The sequence below is a fragment of the Dromaius novaehollandiae genome, chromosome 5 (genome assembly GCF_036370855.1).
Source record: "Dromaius novaehollandiae isolate bDroNov1 chromosome 5, bDroNov1.hap1, whole genome shotgun sequence".
NCBI classification, from domain to species: domain Eukaryota; kingdom Metazoa; phylum Chordata; class Aves; order Casuariiformes; family Dromaiidae; genus Dromaius; species Dromaius novaehollandiae.
This window is the reverse complement of record NC_088102.1, coordinates 58,009,089-58,029,958: the sequence shown is the minus strand read 5'-3', so window position 1 is coordinate 58,029,958 and position 20,870 is coordinate 58,009,089. Positions and strand designations below refer to the sequence as shown.

General features: G+C 33.9%; 1 protein-coding gene across 1 annotated transcript in view; it reads left to right on the top strand.

Annotated features, from left to right (window-relative positions):
* The window catches only part of CCDC73 (coiled-coil domain containing 73), a 91,967-nt gene that overhangs the window by 24,622 nt on the left and 46,475 nt on the right, over positions 1-20,870 (top strand). The window contains exons 2-5 of the mRNA XM_064512926.1: positions 5,537-5,682; positions 15,198-15,269; positions 18,700-18,771; positions 19,465-19,500. Of these exons, the coding sequence (XP_064368996.1) occupies positions 5,551-5,682; positions 15,198-15,269; positions 18,700-18,771; positions 19,465-19,500 (312 nt within the window). The 5' untranslated portion in view covers positions 5,537-5,550. The remainder of the gene's footprint in view (positions 1-5,536; positions 5,683-15,197; positions 15,270-18,699; positions 18,772-19,464; positions 19,501-20,870) is intronic.

The following is a 20,870-nucleotide window of genomic DNA, read 5'->3' as shown; positions in this document are numbered from 1 at the left end:
AATGAATTATAAGACAGTATCAAACATAACTACATAAAATAGTGTTCTGTCTGCAATGGTTTAAAAATAAATTGCACCACCTACAGAAATTTTCTGAATCTAAAATAGACAAAAATATCAGTTAAAATAGGGAAAGAGTGCTGTCTTTGCATAATATTTCATCAAAGTGAGCCCAAGAACTTTAGAATGCTGTAACTGTCTTGATCCAGTAAGATGGATGTTAACTCACATAAACATTCACATGATGGGTTTTGAGTGGGTCTGCGGTTCTTGTAGGATGTAGCATATTACAGTTTTAATGTCCATTGTCGTCTCCACAAAGGAGATGTGCTAGGTTGAGTTATAGGCTGTATTTGGTGTCACTGTATGTCAGTAGGATATCTTGTCATGGAGGAATCTCGATGGGTTTAATTTCATTGAGGGCTTTCCTTTGCAGCCAAGGTGCAAGTCAAAAAGATGATTGGAATCTGGAAAATGATTAGCACCTACTTTTTCTCTTTCTAGCAAATCAGTGATTCTGGGATAATGGCCTCTTATGCCCATTTGGTACAGTTGGAGACTTGTTTTTAAATTTCTGGTCATTTTATAATAGAAGTGAAGTATTTTTTCCCCATTTATTCTTTAATTAAGATGAGAATGGATTAAAGTTGAATCTGTTTTTACTTCTGTGCACTAAAAGCAGATATTTGACCAATAGCAAATACATTTCCTTGGCTTTTAACTGATGTTTTATGAAAGGAAAGAAAAAGCATATTTGTGAAATTTGTTATCTTGCTTTCAGTGGACCACTCAGTGCCTTTAAACCTATCTTGGCTTTTAACAATGGTAAAAGCAATTTTATCCTTCTTTTTAATACAGATAGCGTTATGTTTAAAAAGTCACAGTCTTGCATCTTACTATGCCATTTTTGCATAGCAAATTTTTTGAAAAGAAAGTTTGATTAAAAAAAACTGACAGTATTCTATAGTAGCTTTAATTTAACCTTATAAAAGTCTGGAGCATACTTCTTAGACTGTAGTCTAAGCACTGATGGTTCTACTACATCAGTAACATCTTGAAGATACATTAGCTCAACATATTCCTATTTGAATTCTAACCCTTGACTAGACATAGCTGTATATACATATATACCTGGATGAATTTATTTCACTGGCATCAACTTTTGTACTGTTTTTCACAAATAGCCACAGAAGCATTTCTTAAAATGTCAGACATAGTGGGCTGCATCTGAAGTTTAGGGGTGATCGTGTTGATTCTCATAATTGTCCGTTCATGTGATGGAGATAACATATTTTTATAGCCAGTCCTTGGATCAGAAGTTATTAGACTGAAGCAAGTAAAGTTTCTTCACTAATATTTTCATTTCTCTATTTTGCTAAACAAAGAATTTGATGGTTCAGCTTACTTTTTCTGGACATGGCATTTGTAAACACTGTACATGTAAAAGTCTGAGTTTCTTGAGGCAAATGTTTTGTCTGCTGTTTTCTTTTGGGGGGGGGGCCTGAAAATAGCTATAAACAAGCAAATGAAAATTGATTATTATTTATCAGTGATACAGGCTTAAGAACTGATTCAACCTACACTGAAATGCCATAAATTATGCTGTTTTTAACAAGCCACTCAGGGTATTGCTGAAGTGTACCTGAAGGGCTTTTTTATAAAAACATCTTAGAATTCTGCACACATGCAATATTCAGGTGTGTTAAGTCTATTAATGGGAGAAATGTATTTCAAACAATTTTTTTTAAGGTACAGCTATCAGTTGCACTTCTGGTGTTTGGATGTTTTAGTTAATATCAAAACCTACAGTTGTTATTGTGGTAAAATGATAGTGTGAAATTGATGCTGTTATAGTATAACAATAAGGACGTGACTCATGTATTTTATGTACACATGCATTCAACTGTAGTGACAAACGGTTTCATGCTGTGTGATTAAATGCATATTAGCATTTGCCCTAGGCATTTGATTATTACCATCTTTACTTCATTACATTACCACACTGTATGGCCATATAATTTATAAGATAATACAGACATCACTTTGTTGCTGATAGGAATTATTCTGTTTTATGGATGGTGTCCTTTAATTTTGCCTTTCATGGATTATAAAATTGGTTAATATCTGCTGAAGTGAATCACTGGAGAAGCAAATAAAGATGTTGGCCTCAGGTCACAGTGTCATTTGTGATACTGGCAAAATCTTACAGCCTCATTTATCCCTGTACATGATTGATAACACCATGGGTTAAATGGAGAAAGCTTTGCTTCCATTAAAGGATCATCATGAATGAAGACCTCCCACTTAAAAGTCAGGCATGATGAGAAGACAAGAGACTATCTACAGGTCAAATTAAATAACTTAAATAATTTAAGTGGAATGACAGTGTAATTTGTTCATTCTGTGTTATTACCCTGACCCCTATCAGGCTTATAGGCTAACTTACTTTCTAGTGTAGGGTATTTAAGGTGTAATTTTTAATAAGTGCTTTTCAAAGATATAAAACCCTTTATAGCACTTAAGATTGTGTTTAAATGGATTTCATAATGTGCTTTTTAAAAAGTAATCTTTGTCATTATTTTGTTAAACATAAACCAAGTAATAGAAAAACAAATGTTGTAAATGCTTCAAAATAGGAACTTTAATCACTTTTTAAATTTTAGAATGTTATCTCACAGCTGCTCCAGATTTTTTTTAATTATTTTACAGGTACTCTGACATATAGTAGTTGTTAAAGTAAAAATGCATCTATTTAATTAGGAATATAGTTTTGTGTATTGTTTTCTGTATCAAAAGGACATCTATTAGTTATCATACATTTTTATAGTATCTCTAGACAGTTCTATTTGTGATATTAAAAGCAGGCATTTTATTAGTATAAGGCAGATATTTTTGAAGCATTTAATTTTGGAACATTGTTTCATATGTTTTTGTTTCTTGTCAAACATATAGTATAAATTATTTAGCAGGCAACTAAGTTCTTTGACTTAGTTGTGGTGGAAGAGACCGCAGGGGTGTCTCGCACTCAACTTGGAGGAGGATGAGAGGGAGTGAGTATAGCATGTACTGTACCTTGCCGTTTTCAGCAGCATGCTGTGAAATGCTTTGTTGCAGTCTCAGAAGAAGCAGTCTGACCTCCCTGTACCAGAATGAGTACAAATTACGCCTGAGAAAATGGTACTTCATGATGAAGGGATGGGTGAAGACTCGATGAGCTTCACTCTGAAAAGCCTTTATCCTTACTCACTGCATTAGGGAGGTGATATCTTGCTTGTCAAGTGGTCCTGCTAAGATCAGTGAGCTGAGGGAGAGCCTATGGATGCCTGAGGCCCGTTTTCTTCTATCCCTTAAAGTATAACACTGGTTTGAAAGTATTGCCCCGAGAAGATAATTCTCAAATTGTTTTTATGATGAAGAGTAAAATCACAAGCCTGAGCCTGTAAAGATTAATACATGTTCTTCTACCAGTTGACTTGAAAAGAAATTATTTCTTCACTGAAGTTCTTTAGGTGCGTCTACCTTTGTAGGATAAGGCCCAGAGTTAGGGCACCATTTTTCTGTGTTGGATTTTTTCACAAGCACTCTGATTTGTTTGCTGTGGCTACACGTGCTGCCAGGATTCTCCGTTTGGTAATGGTACTGTTCTGCAGAAATTCATCACTGCAGAATCCCCGAACTCCAGAGTTACGATGTGAACTGACAGCCAGCAGAATGAGAGCATGGATCATGTCTTAGCACTATATTCACAGTATCTTATCCTTCAGAATAGAGTACAGCCTGATTAAAAGTGGTATCAAATTCCTCCTTACCTAATGTATTATGCATAATATTATCATTTTCATTAGCTTTGTAACCATGAAAACCTCCTAATATCTGAAATGGTATAAACAGTTTTGTTTGTAGTACTGTTTATGAATTAAGGGTAGAACATCTATCAGTAGGGAAATGATTTTGAAAACTTGGATTAAAGAAACAAAAAAATTATATGGTTTCGGTGGTTTCATTCCATCAATTCTAAATTCTTTGGCTAAAAAAAGATTGGTTTCTTTGCTTCATATCCTTGTGCTTTAGCTTAAAAATGTTAAGCCTAAATTGTATCTAAAATGCATGCATATTGGTTAAATGCACAATACATGTTGGCATATTGAGGTAACAGATTTGTTGCCTGAAGTGGTATATGTCTGTGCATAGCTTTTATTCAGACATTTATTCAGCTCTCCCCCTTCAAAAATGCATGTTTTGTCACTGGCAAAGGAACTTAAAAGCTTATTTTTGTCTTGTCAAGCAGCTTGGGAAATATTGGACGTATGTTTTAAGATGTGAATGAGCCTGCATGTTTGGGGTTTTTTGTTTGTTTATTAGCAAAACCATCATTTCAGTGACTTCATCTGAATTCCTGTTAGTGGTAGGGTAAATGAGCAGGGAATCAATCTGTTATCCATGACCAAGTAGCTTAAATTTGATCTGTGCTGGGGTCTTATTTAGACAACAGGGGAGGAAAAAAAAAAAGTGGTAAGCCTTGATTTGTAGTTGTTATGGCTCCATGATGCAGACCAGGTCTCTGTTCTTCCTGCAGTAATTCCTTCCAAAGGGTTCTGCAGCAGCGGCCAGGTCAATTGTAACTCCTGTGCTTTGCCCCTACCTTTCTAAATTCTTAGTACAGCAAACATACTCAGTTATGGTGCTGAGAAGGGATAGTATTGTACTGAAGTGTATGTGACTAAATTGTTCTAGTGGACTGTTGGAAATTCAGTCATATGTATAAAAAATATATCGGAAGTAGAGTTGTTACCTAATCATAAATAAGTCCAGATGCTGACTAAACTGACAAAAGTAGTGTGATCTGATCATCTTCTCTGATATCACTAACAAATATGCCTTGCTCCTAACAGAGGCATACATGCATCATATGTTGGCATAAATCCTTGCTCGTCAGTTGTTGATGTAGGGCCCAAAATTTTGGTACTTGATTTCGTGGGAATAGGAGGAAAACACAAACCATTTTTCTCCTTAAACTTTGAAAGCAGAAACCCCAAATATTGCCTGTAGTTCATGATGTCAGGCCAGTCTGAAGATCTCTGTGGTGTGTGTTTGTTTGTTTTTTGTTTTTTGTTTTTTTAATTGAGCCAGATTTATGGCTTTTGGAATCTTGGGGTTGGCAATGTTATACTATTCTTTTTCATGGCCTGATGTGCTAGGTGCTACCTGCATGTCAGTGCAGGGCAGTTACTCTGGGAAAAAACTATACTACGTCCTTTTTCATGCTCATCGTAATTTTTGTTTAAAACTACTAAAAACAAGCCAAAAATTAAAGAGGAAAAACAAAAGGATGTGGTGAATTAATGATAAAGCTGTTTGTTTTTCTTTACAGTACCACATACTCATTTAAAATAAAAGTGGTAATAACTACATATTGGCTATAAGTAGCAGTTTTACTCTTTGTAAAAGGAATTTTCTTGCACATTTTCAAGTTTTGCAGATTGAATATCATCTTTAAAGATAAACTGAAGAGGAAAAACCCATTTTTATTTTGCAGAAAAAAATTTAAGAATGGACAAAGACTTTAAGACAAAGGCACTTGACTCTACTCTTCAAACTCCATCAGAGACGTTACTTTCTATTCAACTGTTAGACTTTAAAACAAGCTTATTGGAGGCAATAGAAGAACTGCGTATAAGAAGGGTAAATGTGTTCATATTATTTCCAGCATTTCTTTGTCTTATTTCTGTCTTCCTTTATGTGATCATAGAAAATCCTGTTCAAATGTTTATTAATATATTAAATTTCATATAATATTTTAAATACTCCACCAACCAGCATTATGTTTAAAAATGTGATAGACTTAGGTAGTGTTTGTATTTGAAATTTCTTTGTGGGCAGCAGGAAGGCAGCATGGTTGAGTGGGAACCATGAATTTGGCTTTCTTATACTTATCTACAAAATTACCATAGTTAATCGCCAGGACAGTGGCAAAAAAACTATATTAAATTTTTATACTTATTATAGTCATTTTGTATCTTTAAGAATGGCCTTTGATATGAAAAAGAGAGACAAATAGTCCAAGTCATGACCAAGTCCATAACAGTCTTTCTCATTTAATAGGTTTATTTGCCATTTGCAAGCAAAGCAATGTTTTTGACTGGTTTTAGTTTGTTTACTGTGCTTTTCTGAATAACGGAAGAGAGCAAAGAGCTAACTGCTAGGCTATTAGGTTAGAACTCTACAATACTAACATATGAGTGTTGGGCCTTTTGTTTTGATTTGGTTTTGAAATAAAAGCAAAATCATCATGAGGTACTAAGGTAAAATTGTTTCTGCAGAGTTAAAGGCAGTTGTCTTTTTCTGTGGTTAACTTTTCAGTTGTATATATGTACATGTTTGATTTTATTTTTCTTTTGGAGTTTCTGAACCATTGTATTTTTGAAAGGCAGAAAGACATACTTTAGGTATCTGATGAATTTGACCTGTTCAAAAGATATGTATTATTACTTCAAAAACTTTAGTGTTAACGACATGCTTGATTTATGCTTATTTTGATCTAAGTGAAATGTTAAATCATCTCTTTAAAAACTGTAAACAAAAGAACGACAGTTTTTTTTTTTTTAAAGTCATCCAAGAAAAAAAGTCACCCCATCCTTTTTTCTTTTTTTTTTTCTTTTTTTTTTTCTTTTTTTTTTTTTGGTAGTATTATTGAAAGTTACCAAGGTCTATTCACTAGACTTGATTACAATGGTAGTGTTTAGTCTGGTCTAACTGTTTTTGTATTAAAAAGTAAAATCTGAAAGATTACACTTGCCTAATATTGTTAGACGGAACTTTTCTTCATGAGGTCTGATAGTAGCCAAACTCCATTTACCTTTTTAACCTAATTTTGCATTTTTAAATATATTTGGTCAAAGCCTAAGATGTTTAAATTCATGGGGAATGCCTTCAAGTTTCATCTTCTGGGATTTTTTTTATTTTTGTTTTCTGTTTTGTGTCTACTGTACTGCAAGAGCAAGTGACTGTGGTTTTGTACAGGTTTCCTCAGGAGGGTAAGCCATTTTTGGGCTAAAGATGTTTTTAGTTTCCAAATTAATGCTAATGCCTGGAGCCAGAAGCCAATTCCCATACATAAGATATGCCTCGCAGTTTTTAAAACATTTGTACCTTCATTCATCCCCGAAAATATTTACCTGTTTGTAATTGCAAGCTTAAGTCCAAAAAAAGTCAAGCATTTTACAGCTAGTCAATTTGAAAGTTTACAATATCCATGCAAGTGTTTTTTGTTTGCTGTTCTAATCAATTCATGGCTGCTTGCTTAGTAAGTTTGAAAACTGGAATGTAAAACATTAATATTTTGAGTAAGTGAAGGCTATAAAATAATATGGCCATGTGTAGTGCCATTCATTTTTTAAGTAGAACTCTGTGGATGTTTTTGCTTAAAAATGGTGGTACAGAATTCTTTCCTTATTCTAGTTATACGTCTGTTACATATCCAACCATCACAAAGTTACCTGGTAAATTTACAGTCTGTTCTGAGAAAAAGGTAGTGCATAGAGCTCATACTCTAGGAAGAGACCAAAAATAGTGGCAACTTACAGGATGACAGTACTTGCTTTCTGCTGAGGTAGTTTTTCCATGGGCAAGAATGAAACAGACCAGCTTAAACCATGTTACCAACTAAATAGGAGAGTGAAAGGCAGAGCAGAAGGTCTGCTGATTTCTCACTTCTTTTGCCATTTCCTTTCCAAGTTGCTCATGAGGCTTATAGTAGATTGACAGCCCAATGGAGGCAGGATAGCAAAGTATAGTGAATTTTACTTTCTATTTTGCCTTTGACCTGTGGCTTTTCCTTAGATGAAATATTTTACTTCTGTGTGAAAACTTTTTGAATTTTGTAAGCTGGAGCTGTATTGACTTGCAGTTATTGGCAGATTTCATACTTCTGTGTACTTTTATGTACTGTATAACAGAATTCTGTTGCTTGAGCCAAAGGAGGGTGTTGAAGTAGCAGGTTGTATGAGAATCAGTCACTAGAGGGGGAGAAGAGATGTTTAATTTGTCGGGGAAATTCATATCTGTGCTCACAGCACAGGAATGTGGGGGTCTCACAACTTCCGGAATCAATTTCATGGAGTGGAAAGGAATGTGCTAGATGCTCCCATCGTTTTGCTCCAGTATGTTTTATTTTGTTCCTATCGACTCTAGTCTCCCTCCGCGTCCTTAATGCTCCTTTTCCCTGTTCTTCCTGGTTTTTTGCCTGTCTTCTGTTATGCCTTCTTCTGTTCTTGTATAACTTAGTTCTCCCTTTTGTACTTACTCACTGTTGTGCTAGATAATAAAATGATCAGTGAGCAGTCATGGAGAAAGAAAATATAAAAAGTTCTCTTTTTTTTTTTTTTTTTTTCCCTTCATAAAAAAGACAAATCCTGAAATCTGTAGCCTGCTGTCATGGCACAGATATTTTGGCTCTCACAATACCTCATCTTGAGTTTTTTCCAATAGCTGTCCACAGAAACTCTAGCTCACCATTTTTCTGCTGAGCTCTATGTGCTCTTCCTCTCAGCTAGATTTGCACAAGTTTATTGCAATTCCTCCTACTTTACCTTTGTAATGGCTTTGACTATTCTGATCCCATTTCTTTAGCACACTGGCCTTTTTCCAGGTTTTCTTAGGGGGAGGACATATATGAGCTCTGCTCATCCTGAATTACTTTTCTCCATTCCTAGAACATGCTCTGCTTTCTGGCAACCTGTGAAGAGGTTTGCGCTGCCCAGTGCCACACCGTACAAGGATACCTGAGTTAGCACAAATGCGCCAGTGCCAGAATGGGAGAGACGCGTGTAGTTGTGCTAGCAAAGCTACCTCATCTATTTAGCCGTGCTACACCAATAACGTGGGCAAATGTGTACTTATTTACCAGGAGGAGCAAAGCAGGATTACAGTTGAGCTATTAAAGTTATTAAAATATTGGTGGACTTGCCAATTATGCTCATAATGGTTATATTGGTTATGTTATATCTAGAATGAAAACAATGGAAGTGTTATGGTAGGGCAAAAACTAAACCTTATTGGAGGGATGTTGTGCAGGAGAAGAACCATCTTCAGATGTGTGGAATAGCAATAAAATTAAGAGTAGCAATTTGGCAAAAGGGGATCAGAGGCACCTGCAGTAGATATATGGGCAGTCCAGAGGACAGAATAATCCACAGTGAACAAAAATATGAATTTGAAACTGTTGCAGAAGCAAAGTTTTTGGTTTTTTGTTTGTTGTTTTTAATGAAAAAGAGTGTGATTTTAAGGTATCTCCAAGCTGTTCCATGGGATGAGGATAGAATCATGAAAGAAAGATGTTTCAAATTTTATATTTTGAAGTCAGTATTAGTGAGAGGGACAATTAGTTTCGTAAAAGGGAGGTAAGGCAAAAACGTTTTACAGAACTGAAGAGGATGCTAGGGAGATTAAAGATTTTGGTGAGGTTTATTGCAAGAAACAGTTCTGACAGCTGGCAAATAAGAATTGTGAAGAGCTTCATTTCATTTTCTTACATGATAGAGTAAGAAGAAAAATTAGTGAGAGGGGAAAAAAGAAGCAATGATAAAATAACATGGGATAAAAAGGTTACTTTTATTTACCTAGAAGCTGGCAAGCAGGGCATTACCAATTTAGTCACCAGAGAAAAAGAACAAAAGGTCCCAGTAGTCTTATAACTGGATTTCTGCCTAAGTGTAAGTTAGGGTACTCTTTAACAGAATGGAGGAACCAAGAAAAGCTGAAAATAGTAATAAAAAAAGTATCCTGAAATAAAAGAATAAGGAAAATTGAAGTTTCTCGTTCTCAAAATGGAGAGCTATACAACATTGTTCGTTAAGACAGTAAGCAATATGTTAGCTTAAATTCTGTGGCTTTTGATTAGGAACAGGTTACCTGGAGAGAAAAGCGTTGTAAGCATCAAATGTAAGCAGTTAAAGGAGTATGTTTAGATAGATGATTTTTATTTAAATATAGAACAATTACAACCTATTTAGTGGAATCAAAGACAGAGCAATGCAAAGTTTCCAAAGAAAAAGAGGTGGTTGGAATACATTTCTGTTCTCTGCTTGTGTGAAGTAGTAGTTGATAGTATGCTTCTGAATAAGGAGTGCTTTTGAGAATAAACTCCAAAGACATAGTTACTGAAAGTTTTGATTAACTGTCTTAGGATTTTTTGGATTTTAATAGTTATCAGGAGCTAAAATTAGAATAAAGCTGTTATAACATCAGTACTTTCTCTGTCTTCAATGTTTGTCCTGGGGACAAAACTTCAGAAGAATATCCATGCAGTCTGCTAAAAGTGGTACTTGATTGTTTAGTTTATGAAGGGTGTTCTAATTATACTAGGAGACAATCAGAAACTGTAGTTTCTGTGAGTACTATTTGATTGAGCTGCATGAGAAATTGAATGTGCAATTTCGTAGGAGGTAGATTATGAGTTTGAAAAAGATAATAAAAGTACCTAGCAGCAGTTTTGGCTGCTTGGACATGAGCCAGCTGTACTCTGTTCCTAAATCTGTTCAGGGTCAGGAATCGAGGGGGCTTGACCAATCCACAGCCCATCTTGTAAAACTACAGCCTGAAGCAAACACTTTAAAGAAGGCTTGACACTTTCTAAAGGTTATAACGAGTAAATAAACCATCAAATTACTCCTCTTTTATTGTTATGGTAGTCTTTTTTATAAAAACACTTCAATTCATGTAGTCCTAAGGCATCTAATAAAAAATAAACACTCCTAAGGTTTTGTGTTCTTTGATATCTCATCGAAGTTGTATATAATGTTATGCTCTTAAGTATAACAACAATGCTTCTGTCTTATTAAACAGCTGTAGGAAGTTTTAAAAAGATGCTTCACACAACTTCTAAAAGCTTTCAATTCTAAATGGGTGAACTATAAATGTCCTTTTAAAGAAGTAAAAATGATGGATAAGGCTTATAATTGTTAGCCATTTCACAAGAGAACATTTTTAATCATATAATTGTCATTCTCACTTTGAGTATTTATTATGTTTACTGTTTTTCTCAGCAGTAGTTACATATATACACATTTTTTTGATAGCTTCCAGATTTTCCTTTAAGACTTGGATACAAGTAGATTTGGGAGTAAATGGGAGGAATGTTGTTCATTATTTCAGTTCTTATCCTCTTTAGTATTTAAAGCAAAGAATTCATTAAAAAATGAATTCAATGCAGTTTTCAAACTTGTATTATTGTATTTATTTAGTTAAATGTAAAGTACTTGGTATAGATATGGCAATTACTGATTATAATTGTCTTAAATTTTAATGTGCTGTTTCTTAGAATAATATCAAAATTTTAAACCAAATACATGCACAAATGTATTTGTCAGTATGTTGTTTATCAGCATTCTCATTCAGATTTAAAATTCTTACCTCTTAAAATTGAAATAGTGTGCACATCTGATTACAAATTGCTTGCCCATTCCTTTTTGTAATAAAATATTTTGGTTTTAAAATTGTTTCCTTCTTATGTGCACTAAAGACTTTCAGTTGCATTTAGGTAGCTGTTGCATTTAGGTAAGCCTGGTCCATTTGAATGGAAGTTTTGTTTGTCAAGAATTTGTAACGTTAATGTTTGCTACATTGCTCCCCTTTGAAATTTTACATTCTTTTCCCTCTATTTCACGAGAAGTTGGTTTGGATGGATATTTGTTGATCTCCAACAACAGTGGAAATCAGTGATATTTTTGTCATTAGTTTCAGTGAGGTCAGAATTGCACTGTGTATGCTAAGCTTTTTTATATTTGTTGTTTTATCCTCCTAAGTTGTATGTCCTTTCTGATGCTAGTCTGCTGTTGAAGTTTCTATAAATGCTCTAAACCTGTGCTTTTGGCTTAACAAATATACCAAAGTAATTGAGTGAAAGGCTAAACAGTTTTATTTATAGAATCTAGAGAAGTGCAACAACCATAGTGTGATTGGTTTGCATATATTCAAAATGTATACTTCAAAAATTACCTGACATGTCATGAAAAAGCATGTTTTCATGACGTGCGCTCAGTTGTGCAGGTCGTCTGCTTTCAGGACAGTTTTACTGTTGATTTATATTGATCTAAGTCCATGCTACATGTCTCGCAGCAATGTGTTCCTTTTGCTTCTCTTGCACTGGTACAATTCAGCTCCATGAAGCTAGATCTGATCCAGGGGATAAGTGGCTCTCTTCTTCCCACTTAGCTGTTCACTGGATCAAAATCCTGCTTTTGTCTATCAAATAGCCTTACATAGATAGTGCCTGCATAGGAGAGTGATAGAAATACGCAGCTTGGAGTTGGTGAAAAATACAGCTGCAGTGCATTTTTTTGATTAGTTTAGGAATAATTTTCATGGCCTGTTTAAGGGTCAGGTTTTATGATCTGTACTTCTTAAAATTTTCTACAAGACTTTTGCTAATAATATATCATTGTAATCACATTTGTTGCTTAATGGCATGAATTCTCATTAAACTATTATAAAAAACTGTTAGTCAAAATAGTTTGTTTTTATCATCTCCAGGGAACTTAAGGGGATGTATTTTCATTCCGTACTTCTTAGGTTAGTGTGGGAAAACAAATGCATTGCAACTGCAAAGTGCTATTTGTTAAGGCAGCACTGGGGCACATTGTTACCTTTTTAATTCTTTTAATTTATTTTTTTTACTCTAAGGCATATGAAATCTTTAGGTCTCTTCTCCAGCTGTATTATGTTGGCTCGTATCAGAGAAACGAAAGCTAAAGAGCTTTTTGCTAGTTTTCTGTAGGCCAAATTTTAATTTTAAATGTATGTTCAGTATTTTATATGGAAAGTTCACATGAGTTTTGAGGCCTGTTTTTAGGTCCAGCAGGCAGTTCTTGAAATACTTAGGAGCACCCTCATGTGGATAGAAGTGTGTTATTTCTGGCCACACATGTGCCTTTAAACTTCCTGTTAATTGAGGAAGTCAGTTTTGACCCTAAAACGTGTAAACAATATCACTGTTAAAAACCTATTTTAAATGCCCTTGGGACATATTTTGCCATTTTGTTTCTACTGAGAGCACAGTGTTTCTACTGATAGTGCGGCGGGACTATGAATCAAGTGTTCTGCTAAGTGAGAAAGAGGTAGAAAACTTGAAAACAGACTTGCACTAGTTGTAGCATTATAAATATCCTTGTATTAAAAACTTGGAACCTTCTATTTGTACTGGGTTTAGGAAAGACTTTGCATTTCTTAAAGATGCAGCATGCTTTATTCTTTGTAGCCAACCATTTGTATTACCGGCTTCACTAGGTGGAGGAAGAGCCTCAGTTGGTTCTTTTCCTTACTGTTTCAGAAAATTTATTACTTTATCCAAAGCTGATCTTTCATGGTAAGTAATAGTAGTTCATGGTATTGTCAGTCAGTAGAGTTTTGCTTAACGGATATCAAGAGAATAATTTGATTAAAGCCTATTTCTATTTTTTTTGCTAGAGTGTCCCTAAATCTCTTTTTTGATTTTGTTTGTTTGTTTGTTTTAGCTGTCTTTGTTTCCCTGAGGACTGTAGCCATTTATTTGCAGTAGTCTGGGCTGTTAAAGTGCGGGTCATTTCATAAGCGCTATTTTCATCAATTTAGAATGCAGATTTGGAATTGTAATGGGGAAGATGAACTCAAAAAAGCATAGTGCTGCACATAATATATATATAAAATAATTCAGTAATTCAGAAAACATTTCAAGTTTTGGGAGTATTCTTTAACCTTATGCAGTCAGTTTAACCATTGTTGGAATGTATCTCACTCAAGCCCTCAATAAATGCTACTGGTGCACCTATTCATCAAAGAGAAGGCAATCTTAACCTTAATATAGTCACTTTTTCAAGGTAGCAATCAGTGTGGCAGAGAAAAGGTATGAAATTAGTCTTTTTAAGCTCAGAGCAACATATTAGTGTAGCTCTTTGGGTCTCTAAAGGCTATTCATTATTTTGAGTGTATGCAGTAACAGGACAGCAGTGAGTTGCTTTTCACAACTTAAATCAAAAGTAAATCAAGTACTGTTCTTGAGAGAAGTCATAATTCTCTGATAGGAGAACTTATTTTGCTTGGAGTATTGTATTTGTAAAATAAGGCCAACACTCATTTAAAAAAAAAAAAAAAACAACTCAAAAGGGTAGCTGATTCCAAGTAGCAACATTTTACTTTAATACCAGAACATTTCAGAAAAATTCCCATAATTTGTTAGCAATCTTGAATATCAGCAGATGTGTTTCTTTTATTATCACAATAACAGTTTGATTCTTGACAAGATACTTCTGTAAGAACAGGAGAGGTAACACACCCCTTCCCTACTGTTATTAGTCTGTTTTCTGATTTGTGAAGCAAGCTTTAGACTTTACTAATCTCCTTTTCAGACAGTCTGGTAGCTCACCTTATCAAAGCTGTGTTGATTATCCATGACTTCTCTCTAACTTTTTATTTTTCTATGGTAGGTTGGAAGGCTTCTTGATACCAAAGATTATTATAAATGTTTCACTTTTTCTTCTAAGTCAGAACTGAAAAATGTTTTCATTATCTCTCGCTATTTTTTCATAAAGGATACTTTTGAAAAACTTTGTAAAGTATGGCCATAATGACAGAATTAATTGCTAACAAAAATTTCTAGTTGTTCTGGGAAATGTCAAAAAAGAACAAAGATATAACGCTTTCTGAGCCAAATCATTAAGATGTCATGAAGATTCTGAATCATTAACCATGATTATCTGTATCATTGATAAACAGTTGATTCTTGACACACTTCTAGCTTATTGAAGTTATTTGCATCTCTGTATTTTGACTTGGCTCATCAGAATCTTCAGGCTTTTTTCAACTGAGCAATTAAGATAAATCTGCCTCTTCTAGTCCCCCTGCCTCTGGTTTTGTTGTATAATAAAGAAGACAGTATATATGAAAAGGGAACTGTTCCTGGTAATTAAGATAGCTAAAATCTTAGTTCCTAATCTTCTGCTCTCCATGTCAGTCTTTTATTCTGCAAATTTTCTTGTTGAAACAGCAGGTCTGCTCTTTGACCACATCTGGAGCCTTTGCTTCCTTTTTGCTGTCCAGTGTATAGGCACATACTGTTCTGTGTACTGGACTGTAAAGGAAGAAAAGTATGAATACACAAATTGTGTTGGTATTTGATTTGCAGGTACTGGTCTTATGTAAATTTATGACTTTTTTTTTTTAATTAGGAGACAGAGATTCATTATGAAGATCAAATAAGTAGAATTATTGTTGAGAAACAGGAACTTGAATGGCAGAAGGTTGGTAACTTTCCTACGTGGTTTTAGTATTTTATTATTTAATTATAATATTAGTATGGATTGTGACTTTATGATCCTTTTTTAAGGTCGTTATCATTTCACTAATAATGTGATGTCTAGTCATAAACTTTTGTAACTTTTATATTGATTTTGATTGCTGCCAGCAATATGCTAAAAATCTGACTAACGAAAAAAAGTAACATCTCAAAATCTGGCATGACTGGCAATCCTTAATCAGAAGAGATGTAGAACTTGAAGCGATAGGGCATTTAGTTTGAAATGAGGCATCTTGACACAATAATGTGGAGGAGGCTATACAGCAGCTAGTTTGCACTGTGCTTGGCTTTGGCAAGAGCTAGTACTAGTACAGTACAGTTGTACAAACAAAAACCTCACTTGCAATGTATTTGGGGGGGGATAGGGGGATTTCTCTGAATAAATTTGTTTTAAACAGTAATTTACAGGTAATACATACTCAAAAGTTGTTAGCTTTAAATGTTCAGAGTTAAGTTCTTAGTAAAATGAATCTAACATTCTTTTTAGCGTTAGGGCTCCTGAGGTTATGCTTTCATGGGAAATCCATTCCTTTTGCTAATGCTGTCAAACCTATAACTCTGTCACTAGGTCACAAGATAAAAGGCTTCACTCTGTATTTTACGATCACAGAAAAAACAATTACTTAATTCTATCCTTGATCTTGGGATTTTTAACATCTCAGTAGTAAAGGAAGACTATTTCTTCTTGAAGTTCATCCTAACCATCTTAAATTAATAATCCTAACTATGTGCTTTTTTTTCTGAAAGATATATATGTGCACACAAAAACAGGAAACATCTTATATTTGTAGGAGCAACAGTGCTTTTAACTTGTAACCCTTTTTTGCTTTTCTTAATCTAGCATTGTGATCTTTCTCAATAATTGGGATTCAAAAGTGATGATTTCTATTCCTTCTGAGACCTTAACAGCAATTTAATTTACCATTAATAAAAAGATGTGACTTAGTCAGTTACATGAACTGTATTTTTTTCTGTGCTTTGCATTTAACATAAACACATGGCAAGCCTAATGTAAACAATGAATTGCAGATTTTAGTAACTTCATGTAAGCACATATGCAGAGCTATGAAACTTTGAAGAAACAAGCTAATGAGAGTTTCCAGTTCTGGAAGGCTAAGTAAGATGAAAATGCTAACAAGTGTGACATTTAAATTGAATATTTGACCTAATGCTTTCTGAATGCAGAATTGCATTGACCTCAACAGTAGTTCAGTAAGTAAGTAGCAGGTTTCTGCTCTTGGATTATAAAAGGCTTCTGTTGTATTCTCCTTCAGAGATCCATTTCAACCAACATTTCTGTGATTTGGTATACGTTTTATTTTATGCTAAATCTGGCAAACTAATTTCAAATAAGGACATGACTTAAGCTAAGTCTCTGATTTAATAGCATGGTTTTAGAGGCAAATCTTTGTCTTCATTTTATGAATATTGTTGCTGCTGTGCAAAAATGCTGGAGTGGGGAAAACAGAATTGAGTGGAGAAAATATTCATTTAAACATAATGAGTATACTCATACTTACTATAACATCACAATATCAAAGGTGATTTTGCTTATAATTTAAAAAAAGTAACTTTGCCATTCACACCCTCTGTTGCACCACACACATACATACTGTGCATGGGAAATATAACCCAAACCTGAATTTCTGAGAAAGCTGGGTATAATCGCATTATTTAATAGTCTCAGCTGTGAGGCCTGTTAGGAAACCAATAATATAATGAACATCTGTAGAAATTTTCCTTTTTTTTTTTTTTTTTTTTTTGTAAAATACATCACTAATATATCGTATAAGGAAGACTGATATATTATGAAGTGCTCACGAATTCTTCTGTCCAGTTACCCATGACATCAATGACAAAATTATATAAAGGATGACCATCTGTGAAACCAAACTTACATCTGCATAAATTTTTATCTAATATTGGCTTGAATTCCTATAATCTAAAGATGAAATGTCATCTTAATTAACGGTGGATATCAAATTTATTCCTACACTGTGTTCTACTGAGAATAATTGATTTGCTGGTGCTGCAATACCATTTCCAACTTTCTAACGTAGCTGGTATGCCTTTTATGCACTAGAGTACCAGTGTCTTTGAACATAAGTTCTAAGGGAAACCTTGGCTCACTCCGCAAGACTTTTGCTTTTCACATCTTTGAGTATTCACTTATGTAATAAATACTTTTTATTAGAATGTAGATACAACCCAAAACTTTTTGGAACTATCTTATGGTGAATTAATGAGTATATACATTAATATTAAAACAGCTTACCCTTATAGAGTCTCTTCTTGTTCATATCGAAGGGTAACAGCTCTCACTCGTGGAATTTGAAAGTGACCAAAATTTTCTGGACAAAGCAGCAATTTTGGAGTTGCCTTTATCTCTTGAAAAACTCTTAATTTCTCAATAAAGGCAGGAGAAGAAATTATGCTTCCTATTTGTGAAGGAAATTATTGATTCAGTTTCTCCCAATCGTTCTTTTTTAATAGCCTGATTTTTTTTTTTAATTTTGTACAGTCAATTAATTAATCAGTCTCCTATTTCACACTAATACTTCTTAGCTAAAGAGACATCTATATTTTGAGATAGTTGCTCAGTGACAGAATCTTTTGACTTCCTTTACGTAATATTTGCTAGTGTCCAGAACTTCAAAAGCTGATCTTATAAAGATATCTTCCATATTACATCACATTTATTTATTTAAATCTTGAGTGTAGGATCAAGATGCTTGCAGATTGTAAAGACTGCCAATTTGTGCAGAGTAATATCAGCCTGAGATTATGATGTGAAATAATAACAAAGAAAAACTGTACATCTGTAACTCATTTTCATATTTTTTATAAGTAGAAATGTAGCTATGCAGCAGAATGATAAAAATATTACTTACACTTGATATTTTCTGCCCACCTTTAGCTCTTTCAGGTAGTGCATTAAATGACTAGAATTCAACTGAAAACAGAGTAACAGATGATTATTTTTAATTGGATTTTTTTTAGATGAAAATTAAAATTCTATTTAACACTCTGGAACTGTGTCAGGATACTGTCTTAAGATGGGAATAGGTGTTGGATTGCTTCTGCAGCTTGATAGAATGGGTGAGAGTTAGTTTTGGAGGTCCCAGCAGCAACAAATCTGAATTCCAGTTGAGAGAATTGTTACTCCATTATGAATTAGAAGAGAAGCCACTTCCAAAAAGATGATTACCAGTTAACAAATGTCTCTTTTCAGTCTTCAGTCTTAGTTACTTAATTGATTATGTCTTTCTAAAAACACTTAAGTGTCTTTTTGTTTTGTTTTGTTTAAACACTATGTGTGAGATTTGATCTACAAATGATATTTAAAAGATACTCCTGTTATTTCCCATGAGCAGGAAGCTCTGCAGCATCAGGCAGACACGTTGCATCAACAAAACAAAGAAGCTGTGGCAGCTTTTAAAAAACAGGTAGCAAAATAAGGGCCCCCAGCTTTGACAATAAGATTTTTAATTATGATGGCATCAGTTGGTATTAAAATACTTTTCTGTTGCATATTAAGTGATAAAATATACAGCTCAAATAAATCAGTAACCCAGTCTTCCTTGGAATCATCTTTTTTACTACTAATTTATAAACACAGAATCCATAGACAGAATTCTTAGAGAAGATACCGCTTTTAATCTGTTCTTTTTTTTTTCCTCTAAGATAGCTTGTCTTCTGCAAGTTCAGATCATAACTCACGGTAAAAGATCTACCGTATAGAAGTTTAATATTTTAAAGTGTGTTTCAGTGTGTAAAATCAGGGTTGTGTTTTTATCTGCAATATGTAATCAACAAATGACATATGAGTGTTGAAAGAACTTGCAGAGAGCAGTCATAGGAACTGAGATTGTTCTTGCATGTGGTGATGAAGGATTTTATTGCTGATGCTGCATCAGCAGTCATACTATCACACAAAAAATTAGCAAGTGATGAAGTTTTTCTGTTTGTCTTGAGAAGAGAAAGTAATTTGTGATTTGCAAGACTGCTGTTGCTGTAGATCTATAGTTAGAAAAGAAACAGTACGCAGGGTAACATAAATGTAATGTCTTGTCAAGTTGTATGAATAAAATTAATGCTATGTGTTGATTTGTTGTTTTAATTTTTTATGACAATCCAAGTTACAGGCAAGGGTGTTTGCCATGGAAGAAGAAAAGGTACTGTAACTTGTAACCATTATTTATTATTTGTCATCTAGTGAAGCGCATAAGCAAGTGATAATGTTATTTAGCTTACCAGACGTGTTCTAAGTATTAACTAAGTATATTATAATTGTATTATTTTTCTTGCTTTGGCCTGTGCAAAAGATATTTGTTTATAGCCTATAGAATTATAATTACTTGTGAACTATAGTTACTTGTTTGTTTATAACCTATAGAACTTTAGTTACTTGTGAAATGTCATTTTAAAATCTGCTAATGCTAAAACGATTGGAGAATGAGTATTCTTTGATAGTTCTGTATTGAAGCTTTGCAAAGTTGCACTTCACTCGGGGATTTTGGAACATTATGTCACAGCCTTTTTCACATGCTATTTAACCAAAAGTGAAAACTTTAACTGGCTTAGTAAAACCAGTTTTTAATAGGTCCTTTATTGGTTTAGCTGAGCTAGTTTCATGAGGAACTTAACTAAACTGAAGTTCTTAAGCCTGAACACTCCCGGTATGTTTTTTTTAACTATCTGAGTTTTTATACCAAGTTGAGCTGCTGCCCCCTCTTCTGAATACAGGGTTTGCACAGGCTATAACAGAGGCCTGTTTTGAACAAGTAGTCAAGCCAGTGAATGTCTTCATGTGCATTCTCTTGTTTCATTTAAATTTCCAAATGATTCTTAAGAAAGAATGGGTGGGTATGCTTTGTATATCATAAGAATTCACACAAAAGTTTGCTAAACACTTAGATTAAACTGTTTTTTTAAGTATATTGATGTAAAATATCTTGCTGCAAGTATAGCATCTAGCTAAGTTCTCTTTTAAAATATTTTAAGTTTGTTCTTACTAAAACATCCAGCTTGTCTATACCAACCTGTGTACGAGTTCCTGTTTGGATTTGCAATGATAGCTATTGATTCAGAATTAAATTTTTTATATTTATATATATAAATATATATATATTTAAATATATATATAAATATATATATATATATATTTTTTTTTTACCTCTGTGCTTCCATTGAATGCAATGGTACTTTCAATACTTTATACCAAAGTAACTAAAGGAAAAAAATAAGCAATAATATTTTAGGACAGAGTTTGAATACACAGAGCAGTTTTTGCTCCAATTTACATTATATACATTTTTCTGTCTCATCGTGGTTGTTTCAGGAGTTTGCACAGCCTGTGCTATGTTAGAAACAGAAGGAACACACAGGGAAGGGTTGAATCGATTTCCCCCCCCCCCCCCCCGAGTATTCTGTTGTCTAGATTTTGCTTTTTATTGTTTTGATTGTTACCTGAGTTTCTTACCTGATCTAATTCCATTGAAGTCTTTTATTTTTTATATATAATGCCTTTATATATTTTTTATAT